Here is a 23934-nt window from a genome sequence, read left to right as displayed (position 1 = left end):
GCAGAACGCACCTCTAGCTCACTACATGGGAAAATCTCAAGTACTTTACATTATACGGACAAAAGAAAGGGCTTCATTTTACAACAACGCCAAAGCAATAAATACAACCATGCTATAATATAATATGGTCCCATAATTAAGCCCCGATGGTGGTAACATTGATTTCATGACGAGCCGTGTTGACTTTATGCAAATGAGCAATAAAGTAGCACGGTGCATAAGTGACTTATCAGCGGTGGGGTTTTATTGTGGTTTAGAGGACGTTGTTTTATTAGCCAATCAGAGATAGGCTTGTAGACATGTTTTGGTAAACATACGAAATCGTGGGGTGATTGAGTTGGGAGAGAATGCCGAATCTTTTCGTCGGCTCAATAATACAATTTCTTAGTTTAGAAGCAACGACAAAAATCCCTTTCACACAAGAGAGCATTTTAACAAGGGTCCCTTGCTTTCATATTAGCATGGTTGCGAATTTTTGTAAAATGCACCTGGTGTGAAGGGACAGGACAGGTTCTGTATCTTCAGAAATCCCGAGGTTTCCCGTCATTAGGGTATCCTGTAACTTTAGGGCAACATTGAAATAAATGTATTGAAATAAAAATTTGTTTCGGCAACAAATATTCAGTTTGTTGTACTATTTACGTTAAAGTTCCCGATGATTCTCCAAAGCTTCTATTAAAGCCACTGGACACCTTTGGTAATTGTCAAAGACCCGTGTTCTCACTTGGTGTATCCTAACATAATGCATAAATTGATAACAAATCTGAAAACAAAATGGGGCTCAAAATGGCTATCGAAGTTGCAAGAGAATGATAAAAAAGAAAAGAACAAAATCACTCTTCGGCATCGAACCCACGACCCTTGCAATTCTAGAGCAGTGTCTACTACTATACCGAGATTGCCCGGTATAGCTATAGAGGCAGTTCAAATCATATGTTTTGGCAGCGGGTACCGCAAAAATATACAAAAGATGTTAAATTTGCATCGAGGATATTAAAGAATATTAATTTTGGTTTTTACCCATACACCGATGTGTGTTAGCACTGTCTTTCCCGAGTCCTGTGGAAAAAAAAATATCACAGGCATATTTAATACTCGGGTTGGATTCGAACCCACGACCCTTGGAATTCTAGAGCAGTGTCTTACCAACTAGACTACCGAGATAGCCAGGTGAATTTTCGTCTTGGAGATTGCCTGAAAACGGTTGCCTGCAAGTTGCCTCTCAGTGCATGTTGCGATCAATGCTTTTGGAGTGACGTGAGTGGCGGTTCAACATCAAAGACACCGCCATAGTACAGATTCGGAAGGGTTTAATAGTCTTCAGCAACCAAAGCTAAACTTGTTTACATTATGCTAATTATCTTCAATAAGTAAACAACTAACATACCATCCCATTATAAACTGATACGGAGATTAGTTTATTGTATAGTATCGTTACAAGATAACGGTACCAATTTTATCAAATAATATGCCCAGCTCAAAATCTTGCTTACCAAATTAATTTTGCTGAGCAAAAGATACTGAAACAAGTCAGAAGCGCTGCCATTTTGGTTTCATATTAGCTGCATGGAACCCATTTTAGAATTGTCCCTGCTACCAATAATATTTACTGCTTAAAGGCATTGGACACTATTGGTAATTGTCAAAGACTAGTCTTCTCAGTTGGTGTATCTCAACACATGCATAAAAATAACAAACTTCTTCAATTATTATCTCGCAACTTTGACGACCAATTGTGTTCAAAATTTCAGAGGTTTGTTATTTTGGGCATAATGTTGAGATACACCAAGTGAGAAGACTGGACTTTGACAATTGGCAAAGGTGTCCAGTGTCTATTAAATAGTGTAATAACAAACGTTTTTTGTTTACCTGTCTTTAGCTTCTTTAGGGAGCCATTTTGTTCTTCATGGCCCCGGGTTTGGATGTTAGTTTCTGCAAAATAAGTATTTTGACCCGTGCCGAAATTTGGCAACGTGGTATTTTGGGGACGTACTTGAAGTCACGGTGTGCAAGAAGATTGCAGAAATCGGGCATGAAGTAAACGTTTTAGATTAATTATTCGCTTTATGCAAATTTTTAGTGGCGAGAATGTACACATTCTGTTAAAGACAGTGGACACTATTGGTTATTGTCAAAGACTAGCCTTCACAGTTGGTGTGTCTCAACATATGCATAAAATAAAAAACCTGTGAAAATTTGAGCTCAATCGGTCATCGAAGTTGCGAGATAATAATGACAGAAAAAACACCCTTGCCACACGAAGTTGTGTGCGTTTAGATGGTTGATTTCGAGACCTCAAGTTCTAAATCTGAGGTCTCGAAATCAAATTCATGGAAAATTACTTTTTCTCGAAAACTACGGCACTTCAGAGGGAGCCGTTTCTCACAATGTTTTATATGATCAATCTCTCCCTATTTCTCGTCCCAAGTAAGGTTTTATGCTAATAAATAATTTGAGTAATTACCAATAGTGTCCACTGCCTAAGCAAAAGCTAAAGACAGATGAAAAACAAAACCCGCTTAAGACGATTGGTACTAACTTGATCATAGTGTACATTATAAAGTACAAATAAAAAAGTAATTAATAAATAGTGCTTTTCGAGCGAAACTTAATAGTTGATTTCAAGTGACATGACGATTGAAGCAATCTCTTATGAAATCGTAACAACATACATATTTACGGTGTAAAAAAAAAATAATTACGATTCTGAAATAATTATTACAGAGTGTCACACTGGAAAAAGCCACGCGCAAAAATTTGATTGACGCCCACTTAAAAAAGTACATGTTTTTGAATTATATCACTGTTCAGATATTGTTTGGTACACCACTGTATTCAAGTGCACTCATGTTGTCTAATTAATTGCTCGCCTAAAAGCCAGTAGCTGTTGAAAAATGAACAATATTGTCTAAGTGTTTGGATGGGCAATTCATATTATAACACACATTAATGAAAAGAATGAAGTGTACACAACGTTTTTAATGATGATTTTTAGTGTTACTTGAAAACACTGAAAAAGTTACACACAAAAATTAATAGCGTTTGGGTCGTCACTTGAGTTTCGGCTTAATGAGCGTCACGAAATACACGCTCTAATTAAAAAGCAATTGACGTGCGATTGATATCGGGGATCATGTATGCATAAGTGGTGTGTGTTTAGGGGTGTTTTGTTGTTAACACGCAGCTGGTGACATTGTTAACCTTTTGAGCATTTTCCTTTATTAAAGAAGCCCGTTGTCAATGTGTAGACTACATTCTTTGTTGGGGAACTGCGAAGGAAGTAAACAAAACATTAGGTTTCAATTGTTTTCTTGTTATAAATGCCATTATAAATGAAACTTTGTTTATGAGTATTTTTTATTTTATATTATTTTAAATCTTTAGACATCACCCGGATTACAAGTTGGACCGGGGCTGTCAAGGTTATGCAAAAGTATAAAAACTGTCATCTTGTAGGCCTACAACCAGACCGTTGCACGCCAACGCAAAAAGGGATTATATAAGAAGGGGTTAAAGACACTGGACACTATTGGTAATTGTCGAAGACTAGCCTGCACAGTTGGTAGTATGCATAAAATAACAAACCTGTGAACATTTGAGCCCAATCGGTCGTCGAAGTTGCGAGATAATAATGAAAGAAAAAAACACAAAGTTGTGTGCTTTCAGATGCTTGATTTCGAGACCTCAAAATTCTAAATCTGAGGTCTTGAAATCAAATTCGTGGAAAATTACTTCTTTCTCAAAAACTACATTACTTCAGAGGGAGCTGTTTCTCACAATGTTTTATACCATCAAACTCTCCCCATTACTCGTTACCAAGATAGGTTTTATGCTAACACTTGGAGTAATTACCAATAGTGTCCACTGCCTTTAAACTCAAACGCTATTGAAGTTACAGTAAACATTAAAACAAAAGCAAAAAAGAACAAAATACACATTAGGTTTCAATTGATTTATTTTTATATTATACCATTATAAATGAAACTTTTTAACTGTATTTTAATTTATTTTATTTCAAATCTTTAGACATACATTTGTGGACACAGGATCGTTGGACAGGGGGGGGGGGGTGGGGCTGTCAAGGTTATAAAAGTATACAAACTGTATTCATCAGATTCATACCTGTACAACAACAACCCTGTCGCCAAAGATAAAAATGTTTATTTCTAAAAAGGAAATTGCACTCAAACGTTCAATTAAAATCATACAACAGTAAGCATTAAAACAAAAGAAAATTTAAAACCTTGCAAAACAATTTAAAAACCGAAACAAGACAAGAATTAGGTCTGTTTTGAAAAAAAAACGTTAAGTAATATCTGTTGATGAGGTGTCCCAAGAATTCGTATGGAGATAGCATCTCCTTATACTATACTATATTTATTGACCAAACCAACAACGGACGAGCCGCCAATTACAGGAAAGGATACAAAAACAAAAACAATTAGAAATATTTATATAGCCTCTATTAGAACTATCTGATATGTACAAAGTTAACAATTAAAATAGAATCATCTTAGGAAATAAAATTAAAGCATACATTGAAGATAAAGTAAAATAAAATAGGGAACAGAAACAGACCACCATGAACGACTGTGAAAATATATTTAAAATAAATTTTAAAAGCAAAAGCCTACATTAAATTAAAAAAAAATACATGTATACATTAGTTACTGGAAGAGGATATGGCACGCAAAACCTGACCACGAAAGGAATTAAGAGAAGGGGCTCCGAACACATCACAAGAACCATGGATACTATTATATGTGGAGGAAATCCTTGACAAAAAGCCTTATACAAACTAGGAGTAATGTGGACATAAAGGGCCATAACAAAATATTTTGCCTGGGCCCGTAAAAATGAAATAGCGCCATCTATAATCTGCAAAATCTCATTACATTGTCACATGACACGTGTGGATTGAGCCTGTAATGAATTTGCGCTGTTGCCGCTCCACCCCATTATGGGAAACGTTAGAACGCATCTCTTAAAATACCTCACGAAAACCGTTCCACATATAATTTTTAACTTAAAGTGAAACCATGTAGGTGTAGAAATAGAAAATATGCTAAATTTAGATAAAACATCAAAATCCTAGTCTTTATAGCTGTAATTCGAACATCAATGTCACAAATTGGAGTGCAAATGTGAATTGTTTCTGCGTTTTGTTCGAGGTCGAATTTGTAAGGGGGCGGGATCGCTGGGAACATGCTAGATCCATTAGTCAATAATTCGCTGGTAACCATAGGTGGGTCAAATCTTTAGTGCACAGAAGTAATTATAGACAGAACTTTGCATAATTTGGGCATAAACTTGTTTTCATGGTTTTTCGGGTGTATTTGAAAACAATATTATTGCTATTTCAAATATCCTATGATTGAGTTTCCCTATCAAGCTTTGGTTCATCACGCAAAAAAATGTTCTTAATAAAGGCGTCATTGCACAAATAATTTGTAATAATGCTGGCCTTTTATTTTTTATAATATAAAAGAAAAGGTAAAAAACAATCATGGGGAAAGAAAACAAACAAACAAACAAACGAACACCTAACAAACATAAAACTCAAGCTGTTCCATCGAATTGCGTTCCAAAAATGAAAATGAACAACAAAAAGTGCAAAATTTCCAAGTTACTACTAGTTTTTTTAAAAATTCACCGCACCGGGAGAACTCCGTACCCCCCCCCCCCCCACCCAACAAAAACAGAGGGAAAATTTAGTTTTGCCTTGTTTTTTTTAAGGCACAATAACAAAAAGTTAAAACGCGCACATTTTTTTCTTTAAAAGTACATTTTTCTTTGTCAATAATTTATTTTCAATGTGTCAAATTATACACACCTGTTTTTGCCCTTTACCGGGTACCAGTGATGTACGCTAGCGGATGAGATTTAGAGCGGGTGTCTTTTCTGTAATGGCGGCCATTTTCGACACAGGAAGATCGAACTAGACACATTAACGTAATTCCTTTCTTTGGTCAAGTTCTCCATTTCCTGTTAATTGTGAACGAGTTCAGGAGAGTTTAGAGGTTATATCGGGTGAGTGGGAAACGTTCATTTGTTTTTATGGTGTATTTGGCTGTGATTTATTTGGTGTAAATCGCCAATCTAAATGTGAATTTTATTACTTTTTACGATTTGGCCCATTGCCTGTGTGTGTAAAAAGCGCACCCCGGTTATGCGGTGCCGGTACACGTACGAACGGGTCCTTACCGTACCAATGCACGCCCTCTTTACTGAAACATGTATCTTCTCTACTTCGTAATGGGCTTTCTTAAGGAAAGACAGCTTCTTCATGTAACAATTTAGTCTCACAAATTTCCCAAATTACTCTGTGCTGTCTGAATTCTTCGTCTGTCTGGCTGGTCCTTTTTTGGTTGGGGGGCTTGTTTGTGTGAAATGAATGTGATTGGGAATGGGAGTGACTGACTCGACCCTCCAATTTGGAGAGTGACAGTCACTGACAAAACAAAAACCATTGATGATGTTTAAATTATAATTTTAATTTACAGACGGTGTATAAATTTAAGCCTAAGGGCTCGGGCGCCTGGCTGGCCTGGAATCTTATCTTTGAGAACGCGTTGAAAAGGGCAAGAAGAAGGGCCAAGGCGGCAAGGCCATTTTCATTTTGCAAAGCCAAGTTCGGAAAAGTTTCCGTATGGCGCCACCACTTTTTCATTCGATATAAAATAATATAGGAACTTATTTACCTGATTGATATATCCCTTTTTGTAAAAATGAGTGAAAAAGTGGTGGCGCCATACGGGAAGTTATCCCCAAGTTCAAACAAGGGCACTTCCAGTGGAAAAAGTCAATGAGGGACATTTTATGGGCACCAAGGCCAAGACCAGAGGCAACGATGGCCATGGCATGTGTAATTCCAGGTCTGAAGCCAGTGTACTCCAACTAGAACCTACACGTTCCACTATCAGATCCGCGTGGAGATGATAGCGGAACGAACCTCATCATAGTTCTAGGAGTAAAGCCAGCGTAGGCTTTCTTTTAGTTAGGCCTACTGGACAGTTTTTTCTCATTTTTATTTAATGCAATTCGCCAGACACACAATTCTTATAGGGGCCGTTGCCACCTACTCCAAGGGCTGACTGAAACAGGGTTACCCCCTTTACAGTCCATACGGATGTAGGCTTGGGTATCATCCATCAGAAGCCTGGCTGGTAGAAAGCACTACCTTCCCAACTTTATGTAGCAAGTGTCACGACCGGGATTCGAACCCACACTCTGCTGATCGAACACCAGAGCTTGAATCCGGTGCTCAATTAACCGCTAGGCCAGGACACGCCAGTGATTGATATAAGCTAGAATGGCACTGAAATGCGCAGTGACTGTTTGGGGACTTCTTTAGAAAATATAAAACTAAGATTTTGTTTAGTCTGACATGTCTGAGTATTGAAATGCATGTTGTCGTCGTGATTTCAGAATTAATTCATGATGGGAATCAAGAGTCCATCATTAAAGCCATTGGACCCTTTCGGTAAACAGTATTGTCCAAGGCCCACACTTCGTGTATCACAACTTATATATAAAATAACAAACCTGTGAAAATTTGGGCTTAATCGGTCATCGGAGTTGGGAGAAAATAACAGGAAAACCCACCCTTGTATCCGCACGTTTCGCAGTTTCATGACATGTGTTTAAAACAAATCCGTAATTCTCGTTAACGATAATTGATATTGTTTTACATGGAATAATATTTCAAGAGAAGTATTTCACCAGTACCTTCTGTAAACCCTGTAAGTTATTTGTAAATCTGTGAACTCTTTTTTTTTTTTCTGTACCGAAAGGGTCCAATGGCTTTAAGTGGTAGAGAGTTGCGGATGCGTCATCATGTATGCACGCGTTTTAGTGCCAGTTTAAATTATTGCACAACTTAATAATTTCCCTTTAATATTTAAATTTTTAATATTTGTAAAAAAAGTTCATCAATCATTGATCCTTATTGGACTAGTTAATCAACAGAGTCGCGTTACAGCGCCAGCAGCGTCACTGGGTGGCGGACATGTGCGCTTTATAAGAAGCCACAATTATTATTATTATTATTATTATTATTATAAAAAATTGCAAATTTATTTATGTGTATTTTTTCTTTTTAATGTTTCAAGATTGCGTTGAAGGCCAGTAGTTTCTATTGTTGGTGCCTTTACTGGTAAAAACCAAACTGCAACGATGCCGACAGTCAAAGGGGATGGCATGCGGGGTTTGGCAGTCTTCATTTCTGACATCAGAAACTGTAAGTTTTACTTAAAAAAATAACAACCCTTAAGCCCGGTTCATACTTCATGCGAATGCGAATGCGAAGCGCATTTGACATGAATTTGACGTTACAACTATCCTTTCGCAGCGATATTCGCTAGTGAGGTGATTGGAGCTGAACTGCTGCGAAGATTTGTTGCGATTTTTGTGACGTCAACATTCGCTTCGCATTCGCATTCGCAGGAAGTATGAACCGGGCCTAATCCATTGTGCTTGTTTGTTTAAAGACACTGGAAACTATTGGTAATTGTCAAAGACTTGTCTTCTCACTTGCTGTATCTCAACATATGCATAAAATAGCAAACCTGTGAAAATTTGAGCTCAATAGGTCATCAAAGTTTGGAGATAATAATGAAAGAAAAAAAACACCCTTGTCACACGAAGTTGTGTGCTTTCATATGCTTGATTCGTGGAAAATGACTTCTTTCTCAAAAACTACTTTTCTTCAGAGGGAGCCGTTTCCCACAATGTTTTATACTATCAACCTCTCCCCATTACTTGTTTACCAAGTAAGTTTTTATGCTAATAATTATTTTGTTTAATTACCAATAGTGTCCACTGCCTTTAAGATGATCTTCTCGTTCAGAAAATTTGCCAGCACTTAATGTGGGCTTTTGACAACCCTGGTTATAAATTGTCATGGCATGAAACTGCACACATTTTTATCAACCATGGGCTGGTCGCAGCTTGCCCTGGTGTGCGCATATTATAATACCACCGATCACCAGAGCCACCCGCGCCTGGCCGACAGTGATGCCATTTTTCAATGCATGAGGGCGCCATGACGATCAACCTCGTCTTCATCTTGGCAGAAAAATCGAACAGGGGATGTAGACTAGCCCTATCATGACTCACTATAGCGGAACCAGATATGTGGGTGGCCCTCAAGGACAACACAATGAATAATTATGAGTGATTCTGATGTATCGTTGAATGTTCTTTTGATGACTGTACAGACAAAATAACACGTACAAAAACCCTGGGCCCCAAGGGGATGGCCCTACACAAGATGCCAGACTAGACTTGGTCTTGCTACAATTTGCAACTTTCTCAATATGAACACAACTATGGGTGCACTCGGGTGTGACAGAAAAGTAAGACAATTTACGACAAGGTGTACAATGTACACGTGTATTACTAGACTGTGATTGAAGTTTTAAAATTTGGAATTGTGATTGGACTGAATATTTGTTTTCAGGCAAGAGCAAGGAAGCTGAGATCAAACGAATCAATAAAGAACTGGCCAACATTCGCTCCAAATTCAAAGGTAATTTTTGTTGATTTTGTCTGTTATGAATACCATTAACCCTCCTACTCTTGGTACTCTTATTCATTTTCAAGCAAGTTGACCAACCATTTGAAACCATTCAACCGACAGTTGAATTTAACATCTAACAACAAAAGTTTTGTACATGTTGACACAAGTGCACAGAAATTTCTGATTAATGTGTACAGTGTGTACAGTCGCACCTGTGTGTAATTCTCCACCATCCTACCAGACTGCGTTGTTAATCTATTATTTTGAATGGTCAAACAGTAGGAGGGTTGACTCTGTACTCTGTTGATTCGTTCACCACACAATGTCACTTTGCAGGCTGGCATACCTTGTTTATAAATCTATCATTAAAAAACACAGAAGATTTTGAATGGTAAGACAGTAGGAGGGTTGACTTTGTATTGTGTACACTGTGCGTTTACCCCCGCTGTAGACTGGCTGGCATAGATTGTTTCAAAACCACAGTGGATGATATTGAATGGTCAGACAGTAGGAGGGTTGACTGTGTACTGATGCATTCACATGGTGTCATATTACAGGCTGGCATGGTTTATATCTTTCAATACCTTCGATATTGAAGGCAAGATAGTAGAAGGTTACGGGAATAAAAGTGTTGGCGATGACATTGTTATGTAAGCGACCATTCATAAATACCCCAGACAGTTTCTCTACTCCTATTATAACTGGCTGTTTATAACCGGCTGGCTTCCGCATGTCAGGCGCACAAGACTATCACGCGGAATGCAATTCATAGGTATTAGTAACAGTGCGTAATCTACTTCTAAGCGTGCGCGAGTAATCTTGTTCTAAGCGCGCACGCGCACACAACGTACGCGCAACAGACTCTTCACAAGTTTTTGAAAAAATATTTAAAACCTCGAACTTTCAACCGACAAAGTGTTTGTAATTGTTTTTTTTAACGTTTTTTTAACAAAAGGGCATTTATGGATGGGAATAAAAGAGTAGTGAATCGTCCATTTAAAACCTTGCAGGGTCGTTGCCATGCGCTTTATCACACCTGCCGACCCTGCCAGCTTTAAACGGCCGTGTAAGAACTCGTCGCAACCCTTTTATTCCCTTATTTAAATCTGACAGGGTGAAGGGCAAATGCTGAAGGACCGACCCTTCATTTATCACACAGAATTGACCATGCAAGGTTTTAAATGGCTTCATAGCTTGAACTTTTTACCGAAGTCCAGTTGTTTTACACATTTATAATTTATATTATCTATTTGAAAATCATACAGGACTTCCTAAATTGAACATGTCAAAAAGACCTTCAATATTTTTGCGGTTGTAAATTACACTTCCTGAAGGACTATTGTGGTTATTTTAAAACGGGTCAAAGTTGTAGAATCTCGTTCCATCAGACAAATTTAAGAAAACAGGAAAAAGGAAATCTGGAAGGAACCTTTCAAGATCGTTTCCAGTGACAATAACTAATGGCCGTTGGTTTCAGTGCTATGTGGAAGTTAAATTTGTCGACACTTGAAAAAATTCTATCAATGGATATTCAGAGCGGTCTAGTTCATTTAACCAAAGCTCTGGGGCCAATTTCATAGTGCTGTTTATTAAAGGAACACGTTGCATTGGATCGGTCGAGTTGGTCTTTGAAAAGCGTTTGTAACCGCTTTTTATAGATAGATAACCCTAGCACTTAGGCCTATTTTAAAGCAATCACACAACATCGGAAAACAGTATTGTCCAAAGGCCCACACTTCAGGTATCACAACTTATAAAATAACAAACCTGTGAAAATTTTGGCTCATTCAGTCATCGGAGTCTGAAGAAAATAACGGAAAAACCCACCCTTGTTTTTTGCACGCTTCGCCGTGTCATGACATGTGTTTAAAATAAATCCGTTATTCTCGATATATCGATAATTGATAATTGTTTTAATGTTTTCTCAAAAAGTAAAGCATTTCATGGAATAATATTTCCAAGGAAGCCTTTCACGATTACCTTCTGTAAACCCTGTAAGTTATTTGTAAATCTGTGAACTTTTAATTTTTGTTCTGTTCAGATAGTGTCCAATGGCTTTAACCCAGAGAAATTTCACCCTAATTTTTTTAACAGTATATTACACTCCACTGAATGTGATTGATAAAATATGTAAAAATTGAAGCCCATCCCTGACATCTCCGATAGGCTGTACTCAGTAAGTGCCCAATTAATTAGTGACAATGCCTGCAGCGAGTCAATCCAACATGTCAGATGGGAAATTAGAGAAGGCATAATGTTTTAAATGCATACGTAGGGGCTGACACTTATTCCCCATGTAGATTTAAGCAGGAGGGATTTGTTCAGGGGATGCATTTCTTGATAGTTATCGTGAGAAGACCTACAACTCTGTAACGTGTGCTGCAGTTGCTTTTAATTTTAAGCAGGTTTTTTATCATAAAAAACATACTATCAATATAAACCACAAGGGAAACTGACTGGGTAAATTTGTAAATGATTTTTGGGGTTGAACAAAGAATTGACTAGAGTGGGATTCGAACCAACGACCTCCGGATTAACGTGCCGGCGCTCTACCAACTGAGCTATCTAGCCCTATATTGGCAGTGTCTCTATTTTGTCAATATCTTTGTTCGGGGGTGCCAGTCAGAAGCCATACAACCGTTAACTGCCGTGTAGCTAGGGATCACACCCAAATTACGATACAACCTGGGAAGCGGCAGCTAGGGGATCACCTTAAGGGGATGCGACTTTTTGTTTCAGATATCAATATAAACCACAAGGGAAACTGACTGGGTAAATTTGTAAATGATTTTTGGGGTTGAACAAAGAATTGACTAGAGTGGGATTCGAACCAACGACCTCCGGATTAACGTGCCGGCGCTCTACCAACTGAGCTATCTATCTAGCCCTATATTGGCAGTGTCCCTATTTTGTCAATATCCTTGTTCGATATTGACAAAATAGGGACACCGCCAATATAGGGCTAGATAGCTCAGTTTTACTGCGCGAACTAACCTGGTCGGCCATTTATGGAGTCAAAAATTTGATTACCATTAAATGGCTGACCGTGTTAGTCGACGAGGTAAAAGGAAAACCGTGCAATTTCGAGGCATGTTTGTGTGGATCATTGTATTCTACTTTTACATCATCTTTCTACCCATATGCATTTTAGAAAAAACAGTTACAAACGCTTTTCAAAGACCAACTCGTCCGATCCAAGGCAACGTGTTCCTTTAAGTATCAAGTGAATAGTTAAAATAACGTACATGTACATGTGAACAAATAGACCTCATTTACTTGGATTATTCTTCATCAAGGGGTTGTGCTTAAAGGCAGTGGACACTATTGGTAATTACTCAAAATAATTATTAGCATAAAACCTTACTTGGTAACCAGTAATGGGAAGAGGTTGATAGTATACACATAATGAATGTTTATGAGTGCAATGGTGCAAATATGTTCATGAGTTGAAAGATGGAATGTCCTATTCAACGAGGCGGAGCCGAGTTGAATGGAACATTCCAGCTTTCAACGAATGAACATATTCGCACCATTGCACGAATGAAAAACATTCATTATTTGTTTTATATAACATCCAAGTAGATCTTTGTTATTTTGATTGAAAGATACAACTTTCAAAACAAACAAAGCGTAGGCCTCCAATTTTTAATTGTAGAAGACGAATGCTAGTAATTTTACTATAAATGCCTTGCTGCGTTACCGAAGACAACGCGCACGCAGTGATGTTTTTACTCAGCTTTTTCGTTCCAGCCGAAAAGTACCATTGCACGCTGGCAGCGTGCAATGGTACTTTTCGGATGGAACGAAAAAGCACGGTGAGTGACTCAGCGTACAATGGTACTTTTATTTGCTATCACGTGACGGACAATCCGCCAATCAAATGGCAAGGATCTGCTTGGGTGTTATATAATATAAAACATTGTGAGAAACGGCCCCCTCTGAAGATATAATCGACCACGAATTTGATTTTGAGACCTCAGATTTAGATTTGAGGACTCCAAATCAAGCATCTGAAAGCACACAACTTCATGTGACAAGGGTGTTTTTTTCTTCTTATTATTAACTGTTTGAATTATTTTATGTTGATGTTCAGGGGATAAGACTCTAGATGGATACCAGAAGAAGAAATATGTCTGCAAACTGCTCTTCATCTTTCTGCTCGGTCACGACATCGACTTTGGTCACATGGAGGCCGTTAATCTCCTCAGCTCAAACAAGTACACAGAGAAGCAGATTGTAAGTATTTATCTCTAAATGATATCGATTATCAAATTTAAATAAGTACCCTGGACAGTTTACAGACTCTGATTGGTCAAAACTGGATCATGTGGGGATATGTATAACAAGTGAGAAGGGACCTTCTTTTGAAACTACCCCTAAACCAGCATACAATTATAACACACCTCTTGCTTGTTCTGTATTCTGGTCGGCTGAAACACGGTCATGTGGGATGAACTAATATAGTCTAGTGTTTGCGCGCATGTTTGCGGGAACTAGTACCCGAGCGGGCTTTAGTCTTCGGCCTCGGGAAATAGGTCCCTATTCTGGTCACTCAAAATCCCTCGGGGGAATAGACGTACACAAGTTACCTCATTGCCAGTCAATATGTGTATACTAGTGTTTGCACTTTCCGCTGTATTTATCACATGCTTATTCATCTTAGTTTCATTGGCACTTCGCGCACATGCTCACACGCGCTGAAAATCTATTAATAGACCCCTTGCACAACGCGACACGCTTCATTGACACTGAGCTTACGCGCATTTTTTACGCACACAGAACAGCTATCTTCCAATCATTTGCCTCCTTTGACCCCAGTGAGGGCGCTTAACAGACCATTATTGCCATGAGAAAAGTCACAAAAGTTTGACAACTTTAGCTGTTAAAAAGGTATTTATTAATGGGAATAACATTGATTCCTTGATCTATTTCTTCTTCTTTCAGGGCTACCTGTTCATCTCCGTCCTCGTCAACGAGAACTCTGACTTGATGCAGCTGGTGATTCAAAACATCAAGAATGACATGGGAAGCCGTACCCCCATCCACATCAACCTAGCCCTTCACTGCATCGCTAACATCGGCAGTAAGGCCATGGCCGAGACGCTCGGGCCTGAGATTCCCAAGCTACTAGTCTCAGGGTGAGAAACAAACACGTTCAACCCTCGTGAAGTGCGCCCTCAACTGTTGTTAGGGACTTTTTGTTTTCGGCGACGGATGGTTCTGCGATGGTTGTTCAGCTAAACGTTGTCGCTTTCAGCACAACGAAGATTCAGCCCAAGTACTGTCATTAGAAATTGAGGGACGACCGTCCTTAAAGCCGACGCATGCGCAGATGACGCCAAATGTCATCTTCACCGTCGCAGAACCATCCGTCGTTGAAAAGTGACTAGTGACTTTAATCGGAGGCACTATTGACCCCTTGCACGTGCGTCCCATTCAGCGACTGTGCCATGCTCACCATTTTGGTCGGCACATAGGTTTACATGTATACGCCCCGTGCGCCCTTCACTGAATAACGCACAGTGACATTGCCCACCAATATGGTGCATCCAAGATAATTCTGATGATGACGTCAGGTGAATTGGGTCAATACTCTGCTTGACCCCCAATGGCGACTTTAGATGACTGTGCACTTTACTCCGACGTACGTAAAGTGCTCGCTTCTCACTATTGTCCCCCCTGGTTCGATTCCCGGCTAATGCCTTATCTGAGAGAGCTGTGCGACGGTTTTCCACTGTGCAAGAGAACAATGAAATGAAAAACACCCTTGTTGCACAACTTTGTGTGCACAACTCACATGCATAATAATAAAGGCTTCGGGTCTGAAGTCTTTTAATATTTGAGTGAGAAATTACCTCTTTCCCAAAACCTACGTTACTTTAGAGGGAGCCGTTTCTCCATTGCTCATTACAAAGTAAGTTTTTATGCCAACAATCATAGTGTCCAGTGTAGGGCCACTGATTTTCCGTTTCAGAAAAGTGCAAATTCCGTTTGGCAAAAACATGAATTCCGTTTCAGGCACAAAAAATTCCGTTTCATGTTTTTTTAATTAGATAAAAGGTTGTTTAATACCCAGGGACACACTTATAAAAATCAATTTGAGATAAGTTGCACTGTTGACTTCGTAAAATGTTCATTTGAACTGACAAATTTTAAAAAAATACTTTTTTTTATAATTGTGGATTATTTTGTATACTGCTGTTCTAAAAAGGTTGCACTGTGACTGCAGTATCAATGCACATGATGTGATAGACTTTATTCCAAGTCTAAAACTGCAGTTGATTCTCTGCATCAGCCACATTGTAGGCTAATGACAGGAGTGTATCCACAAGAGGGCGCTGTTTCAGCATGATCAAAGACTTGGAAACAAGTCTATGGACGTGACCATTCTCCATCCACAAACAAAATGTCAGCCATTTTGTTATCGCTTTGGCAACAGAATGTTGACAGTTTACGGTTTTATTTTAGACCTTTCCGAGATGAAAAAACATTGTATGTGTTCTTATAGATCATAGGTAAGCTAGTTTGTGTATTATTGTTGGTAAAAGAGAGGGAGAAAATGCAATTTGGGTGAACAAAAAATGTTTAAAACGTGCCGCGAATAATGCCCTTCGCTTAACCATGTTAACAACGTGTGTACATCATGTGTGTAAACATTGAGGATGGTGTGAAGTAGAACAGAATGATCCACGGTTACGATCTCGTACTTTTTAATGGTCTGATTTCTGATGCCTTTTTAGTTAAACAAAAAGAATCTTAATAAAGAATGCAATTTCAATAGTTTTGGCGTCACGAAAAAAAAAAAAAAAAAAAAAATCAAATTTTCTGAAATCCCGTTTTCCGTTTCAAAGGGCGGATTCCGCGAATTCCGTCCGTTTTCCGCGATCGCGGAAAATCAGTGGCCCTACCAGTGCATTTAGTAGCTAAAGTGAAACCCTAGTGTGAGTGGATTATGGAAAATGTGTGAATTTGAATGTGTAACAAAGTGAATGATTTTCTTGCAGGGATACCATTGATGAGGTGAAGCAGAGTGCCGCCCTGTGCTTGCTTCGTCTCTACAGAACCGACTCCCACTGTATTCCAAGCAGCGAATACCAAACAAGAATTATACATCTTCTGAATGACCAACACATGGTAAGAGAACCTGTGATAGATATTATGACAGAAGGGTGGTTGGATGGGTGGTTGGATGGGTGGTTGGATGGGTGGTCAGATGGGTGACCAGATGGGTGACCAGATGGGTGGTCAGATGGATGGTCAGATGGGTGGTCAGATGGGTGACCAGATGGGTGACTAGATGGGTGGTCAGATGGATGGTCAGATGGATGGTCAGATGGATGGTCAGATGGATGGTCAGATGGGTGGTCAGATGGGTGGTCAGATGGGTGACCAGATGGGTGACTAGATGGGTGGTCAGGTTGGTGGTTAGACTGGTAGTAGATTGGGTTGGTACAGAGGGACCAGAGAATTAAAACAATAAGAAGGCGAATGGGGAAACACAAAACTTGAATTTCCGGGGTTGGAAGACGCGCTTGTAGGGTATAATCTCGACCTTGTTCTGGTTCTGATTATTTCATTGCGAGAACCCATCAGAACGATTGTTGATGAAAAAAAGTATTGTTCAGGGCAGAAATAAGCAGATAAAATCGTTCAAAAGGCAAAATGTTTTCAAAATTGTGTGCATTATTTCATGTGGTCATGTTAAAAAGAAATTCAGGCGACCCAACAATTTTGTTGACTCGTCCAGGCAATTATTGGAAACAAACTTGAGGAAAACCCCTTTTTACGTATGTTAACCTCTCGTTACAATAAATTTTCATACTTTTGCATTTTATCAGAATCTCATCCCTTGTTGCAACTAAACTGAGCCAAATGTTGACCTTTTTTTCGTCAGGGCGTCGTTACGGCAGCTACGAGTTTAATCCATGATCTTGTGTTAGATAACCCTGATGACTACAAAGGTTGTGTTTCATTGGCTGTATCAAGACTTAGCAGGGTAAGAGTTGACCAATGAGAGACTGTTTTACATCCATCCTCGTTAACAAGCATCTTCATGGTTTTACCCAAAACCTGGCCATTTGTGCTTGTTTTCACCCAAACTCTACCAGTTATACATGTTTCCCTGCTTGTATCCTTACCATAACTTGACATTTTTTTCCTTTTACCCAAACTCTACCATTTATACGTGTTTGCTTGTTTGTATTCTTAACCATAACTTGCCATTTTTTTCCTTTTACCAAAACTCTACCATTTATACGTGTTTGCCTGCTTGTATTCATATTATAACTTGGCCGTTGTTTACTTTTTACAAAAACTCTTTTTTATATTTGCTTGTTTGTATTCTTAACCATAACTTGCCATTTTTTTTCCTTTTACCCAAACTCTACCATTTATAGGTGTTTGCCTGCTTGTATTCATATCATAACTTGACCGTTTACTTTTTACAAAAACTCTTTTTTTATATTTGCTTGTTTGTATGCTTTACCATAACTTGACCATTGTTTCCTTTTACCAAAACTCTTCAATTTATACATGTTTGCCTGCTTGTATACCTTGTATACTAGACCATAACTTGACCATTTTGTCCTTTTACCAAAACTCTACCACTTAATACATGTTTGCTTGTTTGTATTTTTAACCATAACTTGACCATTGTTTACTTCTTATAAAAATTCTTCCATTTATACATGTTTGCCTGCTTTTATACTTTACCCTAACTTGTCCGCTGTTTACTTTTACCAAAACTCTTCCATTTATACATATTTGCTTGTTTGTATACCAAAACTTGACCAATTTTTCCTTTTACCAAAACTCTACCACTTAATACATGTTTGCTTGTTTGTATTCTTAACCATAACTTGACCATTGTTTACTTCTTATAAAAATTCTTCCATTTATACATGTTTGCCTGCTTTTATACTTTACCCTAACTTGTCCGCTGTTTACTTTTACCAAAACTCTTCCATTTATACATATTTGCTTGTTTGTATACCAAAACCTGACCAATTTTTCCTTTTACCAAAACTCTACCACTTAATACATGTTTGCTTGTTTGTATTTTTAACCATAACTTGACTATTGTTTACGTCTTATAAAAATTCTTCCATTTATACATGTTTGCCTGCTTTTATACTTTACCATAACTTGACCGCTGTTTACTTTTACCAAAACTCTTCCATTTATACATATTTGCTTGTTTGCATTCTTTTTTACCAAAATTCTACCATTTATACATGTTGGCTTGTTAATATTCTTTCCCATAACATGCAAATTTCATCCTTTTACCAAAACTCTACTATTTATACATGTTTGCTTGCTTGCATTCTTTACCAAAACTTAACAATGTTTTCCTTTTACCAAAACTCTACCATTTATAAATGTTTGCTTGCTTGTATTCTTTACCCAAACTTGACCATTGTTTACTTTCAACAAAACTCCTTCAACTCTACATATTTTTTTTGTTTTCTGTACCAAATATTTACAGTTGTTTGTTTTAATTTTATATAAAAAAATTCTTAAGTTCCTCACCACCTGTGTTCATGTTTTACCAACTATCAAACGTCACTATTTCTTATTGGTTCTTTTCAACCAAAACTTCTTTTTTGTTTATATACCTAAAGTTAGTTATATTTGTGAATCGTTGACATCAAAGCGTTCTTTGATGAAATCTCTCTGAAACCCTTCTCACCCCAAACTAATTATTCTTATTTCAGATCGTGACGTCATCTTACACAGACCTCCAGGACTACACATATTATTTTGTCCCAGCTCCTTGGCTTTCGGTCAAGCTCTTGCGACTTCTTCAGTTCTACGGACCACCCGATGATCCAGCCAGCCGAGGTCGTCTTAACGAATGTCTGGAGACGATTTTGAACAAAGCACAGGTTTGCCAAATCAAACACAAACATTTGCAGCCTCGGTACCATGGGCAGCGAACCGTGTCGATACCTCTCGTCACTTACCCCTTGTCTCTACTCTATGATTACTGACCAAACAAATGTTTCAACTTGTGACAAAGTTGGTTTGTCTGACCCAGTGATATACAGTTTCTTTATAGGCTAAAAGTCCCAAATCTTCTGTGATGACCCAACAAAATATTTGATGGAGAGCAAGTAAGAGCAAGTAGGATTTGAAACTTTACATGGTGGGAGTATAATTAGGTGGGGTTTGCAGTAGCACCAAGTGAAGATCTCTTTGAGTAGCGTTGGTTCTGAGAAGAACCGGTGGTTGACAACTCAACGTGTCAATCACTTTTGATCGTCTCCTTAAGGCCTTTTCACCTGAAGACAATCAAATCAAACTGATCGAATTTTTGAGTTGTTAACCACAGGTTCTTTTCAGAACTTACACAACTCAAAACAGACTTTCACATGGTGCTACTACAAACCTCACCTCTCTATGCAGAGTTCATATCTGTAATACTTTTTAAGATTCTGACACTTAATGATCCTTAGAAGTTTGAGGAGAATGACTAACTCGTTCTTGTTTTTCAATCAGGAGCCACCAAAGTCCAAGAAGGTCCAACATTCCAATTCCAAGAATGCTGTTCTCTTTGAGGCGATCAATCTGATTATTCATCACGACAGCGAGCCTAACCTCCTGGTCCGAGCTTGCAACCAACTCGGACAGTTCCTCCAACACAGAGAAACCAATCTTAGGTAAGTACCCTTGAGAGAACATCTTACCCCATAACTTAGGGAACTTCATTGGCTACCAGTTAGAGAACGAATCCATTTTAAGATTGCTTTCTCGTTTTTAAATGCTTGAACAAAACTACACCTCATTATATTACCACTTTTCTGTCACATTACATTCCTCCACGATTTCTTCGGTCCACACTTGACATCACTCCCTTGAATAATCCCCATGCAAACAAAATTCGAGGTCAAAAGGCTTTCAGTGTGGCTGGATGGGCCAATGATTTGGAACAATCTCCCAACTGCCATTAGGGAATCTAATACTCTTTCTGCTTTTCGTAAAGTCCTTAAGACTCACCTTTTTCCAGGTTAATTTCTTTCTAGCATGTCTAGTGCGCTATGATCTTGATGGAATTGCGCCTTATAAATTTTAATTGTTATGACCTATGACCTTTGACATTTGACATTGAGGAATTTTGATATGGGATCAATAGACCGATTGCGCGACCAAAGATACGTGACCTATAATAATAATAGTGGCTTCTTATATAGCGCACTTATCCGTCACTCAATGACGCTCCTGGCCCTTTAACATACAGCATTTCCTGCAAGGTATGTGGGACTACGTTTGTATTATGAGACCTAATACTTAGCACCATGTCATGAGTTCTAGTCATCTTATTTTCATCCGATAGTATCTTCTTTTTAGCCCCTTACCAAGAGTGGCTTTTAGCCTTGTTTGGGATGGAATGTTCCATTCAACTCGGCTCTGCCTCGTTGAATAGAACATTCCATCTTTCAACTCATGAACATATTCGCACCATTGCACTCATAAACATTCATTATTCGTATATTATTATTGTCTGGTAGATATCTAGCTCTTGAGAGTATGTGTCTTCTTGCATCTTCGGAGTTCTCAAGAGAAGCCGTCAAGAAACATCAGGAAACGGTCGTCACAGCATTAAAGGTCAGTTGTAATACTTGCTCATTCTACAGGAGTAGTACAATATAATGGATCGGCGTTCTTGCCGCACCCCCTGTGAGTACCCAGGTCTGCCCGGGGAAACTGATGATTCAACTCGCTCGCCAAATCCTGCACCGGATCATGGCCCTGATCTTGAACACCAAGAATCCTCTAGCTCAATAGTATACGACCGTATCATCAGGACGAGAGTACACCCCAGGCCTTGGATTACAAAGCATCTGTTGCCCTGGTCTTGGCCTTGGTGCCCCTATGAAAAGTTTCCCATAGACTTTGAATTTGTCCAACGGAAGTGCTTTTTGCAAAAAGAAAATGGCCTTGCTTTTTCAAAGATGAAATTACAGACATTTAGTTATACAAGGTAAAGCATCTGTTGCCCTGGTCAAAGCCTTGGTGCCCCTATGAAAAGTTTCCCATAGACTTTGAATTTGTCCAACGGAAGTGCCCTTTGCAAAATGAAAATGGCCTTGCCTTTTCAGGCCTGATACTTCACAGAGGCAACAAAGGCAATTGCCTTGGTGCCCTTGAAATGCTCAAGAAGAAATTTACAACTTCCCTATAGGGTGCCCTTTACCAAAGAGAAAGCGCCTTGGTGCCCTTGCCCTTTCAAAAACGAAACATACAGGCCTGCCTTTTGAAGATGAAACTCTAAGACCTGTACTTACACAGAGGTAATGCTTCTGTTGCCCTGGTCTTGGCCTTTGTGCCCCTTCAAAAGTTTCCTATAGACATTTAAAATTTTCTAACGGAAGTGCCCTTTACAGAAGGAAAATGGCCTTGCTTTTTCTAAGATGAAATTACAGACCCGAGTTACAAAGGGGTAAAGCCTCTGTTGCCCTGGTCTTGGCCTTGGTGCCCCTTTACAAGTTTCCTAGGGACATTACAAATTTTCCATTGGAAGTGCCCTTTGCAAAACGAAATTGACCTTGCCCTCTCAAAGATGAAAGTGTATCCCCTTATGGGACAGGCATGCAAGTTTTCAGCTGATCAGCTGATTTCCGCTTTTTCTTTTAAAAACAGTACAATAAAAAACTGAAAAACACTGTACAGTGTGGTGTCGTGGCCGAGCGGATAAGAGCACCGAATTCAAGTTCATCAGAGTGTGGGTTCATGACACTTGTGTCCCTGAGCAAGACACTTAACTATAATTGCTTCTCTCCACCCAGGGGTAAATGGGTACCTGCGAGGGCAGAGGTGGTTCACGTGATTGATTTAGCCGAGTAGCGCATATTAATGTTGCACAGGCTGCATACTCCCCACCAGGGAGTTGAGATGGTTTAAGGAGTGATTTAAGGCCCAGTGACCAGGGGTAATAATGTGAAGCGCTTTGGGACGCCCTCCGGGTTATTATTATTATTATTATTATGTACAAAAGTTAAGTATGATCGACCATTTCCTCTTTTTTTTGCAATCAGAAAATTGCATGTCTGTGTGGGAGTTTGCGGAGCTCTAAACAAACAAACAAATAATAAAATACAGGTTGCTGTTGATTCTTCTGGTGTTGAATGTCTTTTCCTGTTTTTTTACTCCACCAGACGGAGCGGGACGTGAGTGTGCGCCAGCGTGCCGTGGATCTCTTGTACGCCATGTGCGACCGGACAAACGCTGAGGAGATCGTTGGCGAAATGCTGGACTACCTGGAGAAGGCCGACTACTCCATTAGGGAAGAAATGGTCAGTCACTTTTGGGGTTTGGGCTTTAGAGTAAAAGGTTATGGGATTTGGGGCATTGCATGGTGAAGTATCAATGTATATTTCGTTTGCGATAACACCATGTGTATTTCTGCTTTACTGGGTAGATTTTTTTTTTAGAGAACAGGTCTGTTAAAGGCAGTGGACACTATTGGTAATTACTTGAAAGAAACCTTTCTTGGTGACGAGTAATGGGGAGAGGTTGACAGTATAAAACATTGTAAGAAACGGCTCCGTCTGAAGTGGAGTACTTTTCGAGAAAGAAGTAATTTTTCCATGAGTTTGATTTCGATACCTCATATTTAGAATTTGAGGTCTCGAAATCAAGCATCTGAGAGCACACAACTTCGTGAGACGAGGTTTTTTTTTCTTTCATTATTATCTCGCAACTTCGATGACTGATTGAGCTCAAATTTTCACAGGTTTGTACTTTATGCATATGTTGAGATACACCAACTGTGAAGACTAGTCTTTGACAATTACCAATAGTGTCCACTGTCTTTAAATCATATTTATTGAATAGCTGTGTATTTTGTTGACCTTTTGCCTTTGACCTATGCTCTTCGCCCTTTGACCTTAATGCTGTAGGTGCTGAAGGTTGCCATCTTAGCAGAAAAGTTTGCCGTAGACTACACGTGGTATGTGGACACAATACTTAATCTGATCCGTATCGCTGGAGACTTCGTCAGTGAAGAGGTAAGTTTCTTCTTTGATCAATCTCAAGCTCTTGGTGGCACGGTTGGCTTGTGCGTAAAGCGCTCACCTCTCACCAAGGTGACCCCGGTTCGATTCTCGGCCGGGGCCATATGTGAGTTTAGTTGTGCGTTGGCTCTCTGCTGTGCCACGAGGGTTTTCCAGACCATCCGGTTTTCCTCCCTCTGAAAAAATCAAACACTTTTGATATTGGTTGTGCTCCGTGGTCATTATGGGTTGATGTGGCTGGTAGCCAAAGGCGTCCATGCTCTGGATTGTTACTTACTAGCTTTATATCTTTATGTGTTGTAGGTGTGGTATCGTGTGATTCAAATCGTAATAAACAGGGAAGATGTTCAGGGATATGCCGCCAAGATGGTCTTTGAGGTAAGTGGACAAAACAACCCTCCT

General features: G+C 39.1%; 1 protein-coding gene across 4 annotated transcripts in view; it reads left to right on the top strand.

Annotated features, from left to right (window-relative positions):
• The first annotated feature begins 5900 nt into the window (after positions 1–5900).
• The window catches only part of LOC117305013 (AP-2 complex subunit alpha-2-like), a 35567-nt gene continuing 17533 nt past the window's right edge, over positions 5901–23934 (top strand). For all 4 annotated transcript variants that reach the window (XM_033789698.1, XM_033789696.1, XM_033789697.1 and 1 more), the window contains exons 1-13: positions 5901–6030; positions 8112–8239; positions 9461–9529; positions 13614–13756; positions 14465–14658; positions 16525–16654; positions 17415–17516; positions 19234–19404; positions 20018–20178; positions 21028–21124; positions 22675–22812; positions 23419–23526; positions 23836–23910. In XM_033789698.1, the coding sequence (XP_033645589.1) occupies positions 8176–8239; positions 9461–9529; positions 13614–13756; positions 14465–14658; positions 16525–16654; positions 17415–17516; positions 19234–19404; positions 20018–20178; positions 21028–21124; positions 22675–22812; positions 23419–23526; positions 23836–23910 (1452 nt within the window). In that variant the 5' untranslated portion in view covers positions 5901–6030; positions 8112–8175. The remainder of the gene's footprint in view (positions 6031–8111; positions 8240–9460; positions 9530–13613; positions 13757–14464; positions 14659–16524; positions 16655–17414; positions 17517–19233; positions 19405–20017; positions 20179–21027; positions 21125–22674; positions 22813–23418; positions 23527–23835; positions 23911–23934) is intronic.

Source organism: Asterias rubens, chromosome 22 (assembly GCF_902459465.1).
Source record: "Asterias rubens chromosome 22, eAstRub1.3, whole genome shotgun sequence".
NCBI lineage: Eukaryota > Metazoa > Echinodermata > Asteroidea > Forcipulatida > Asteriidae > Asterias > Asterias rubens.
This window is presented reverse-complemented; position numbering and strand designations above follow the sequence as displayed.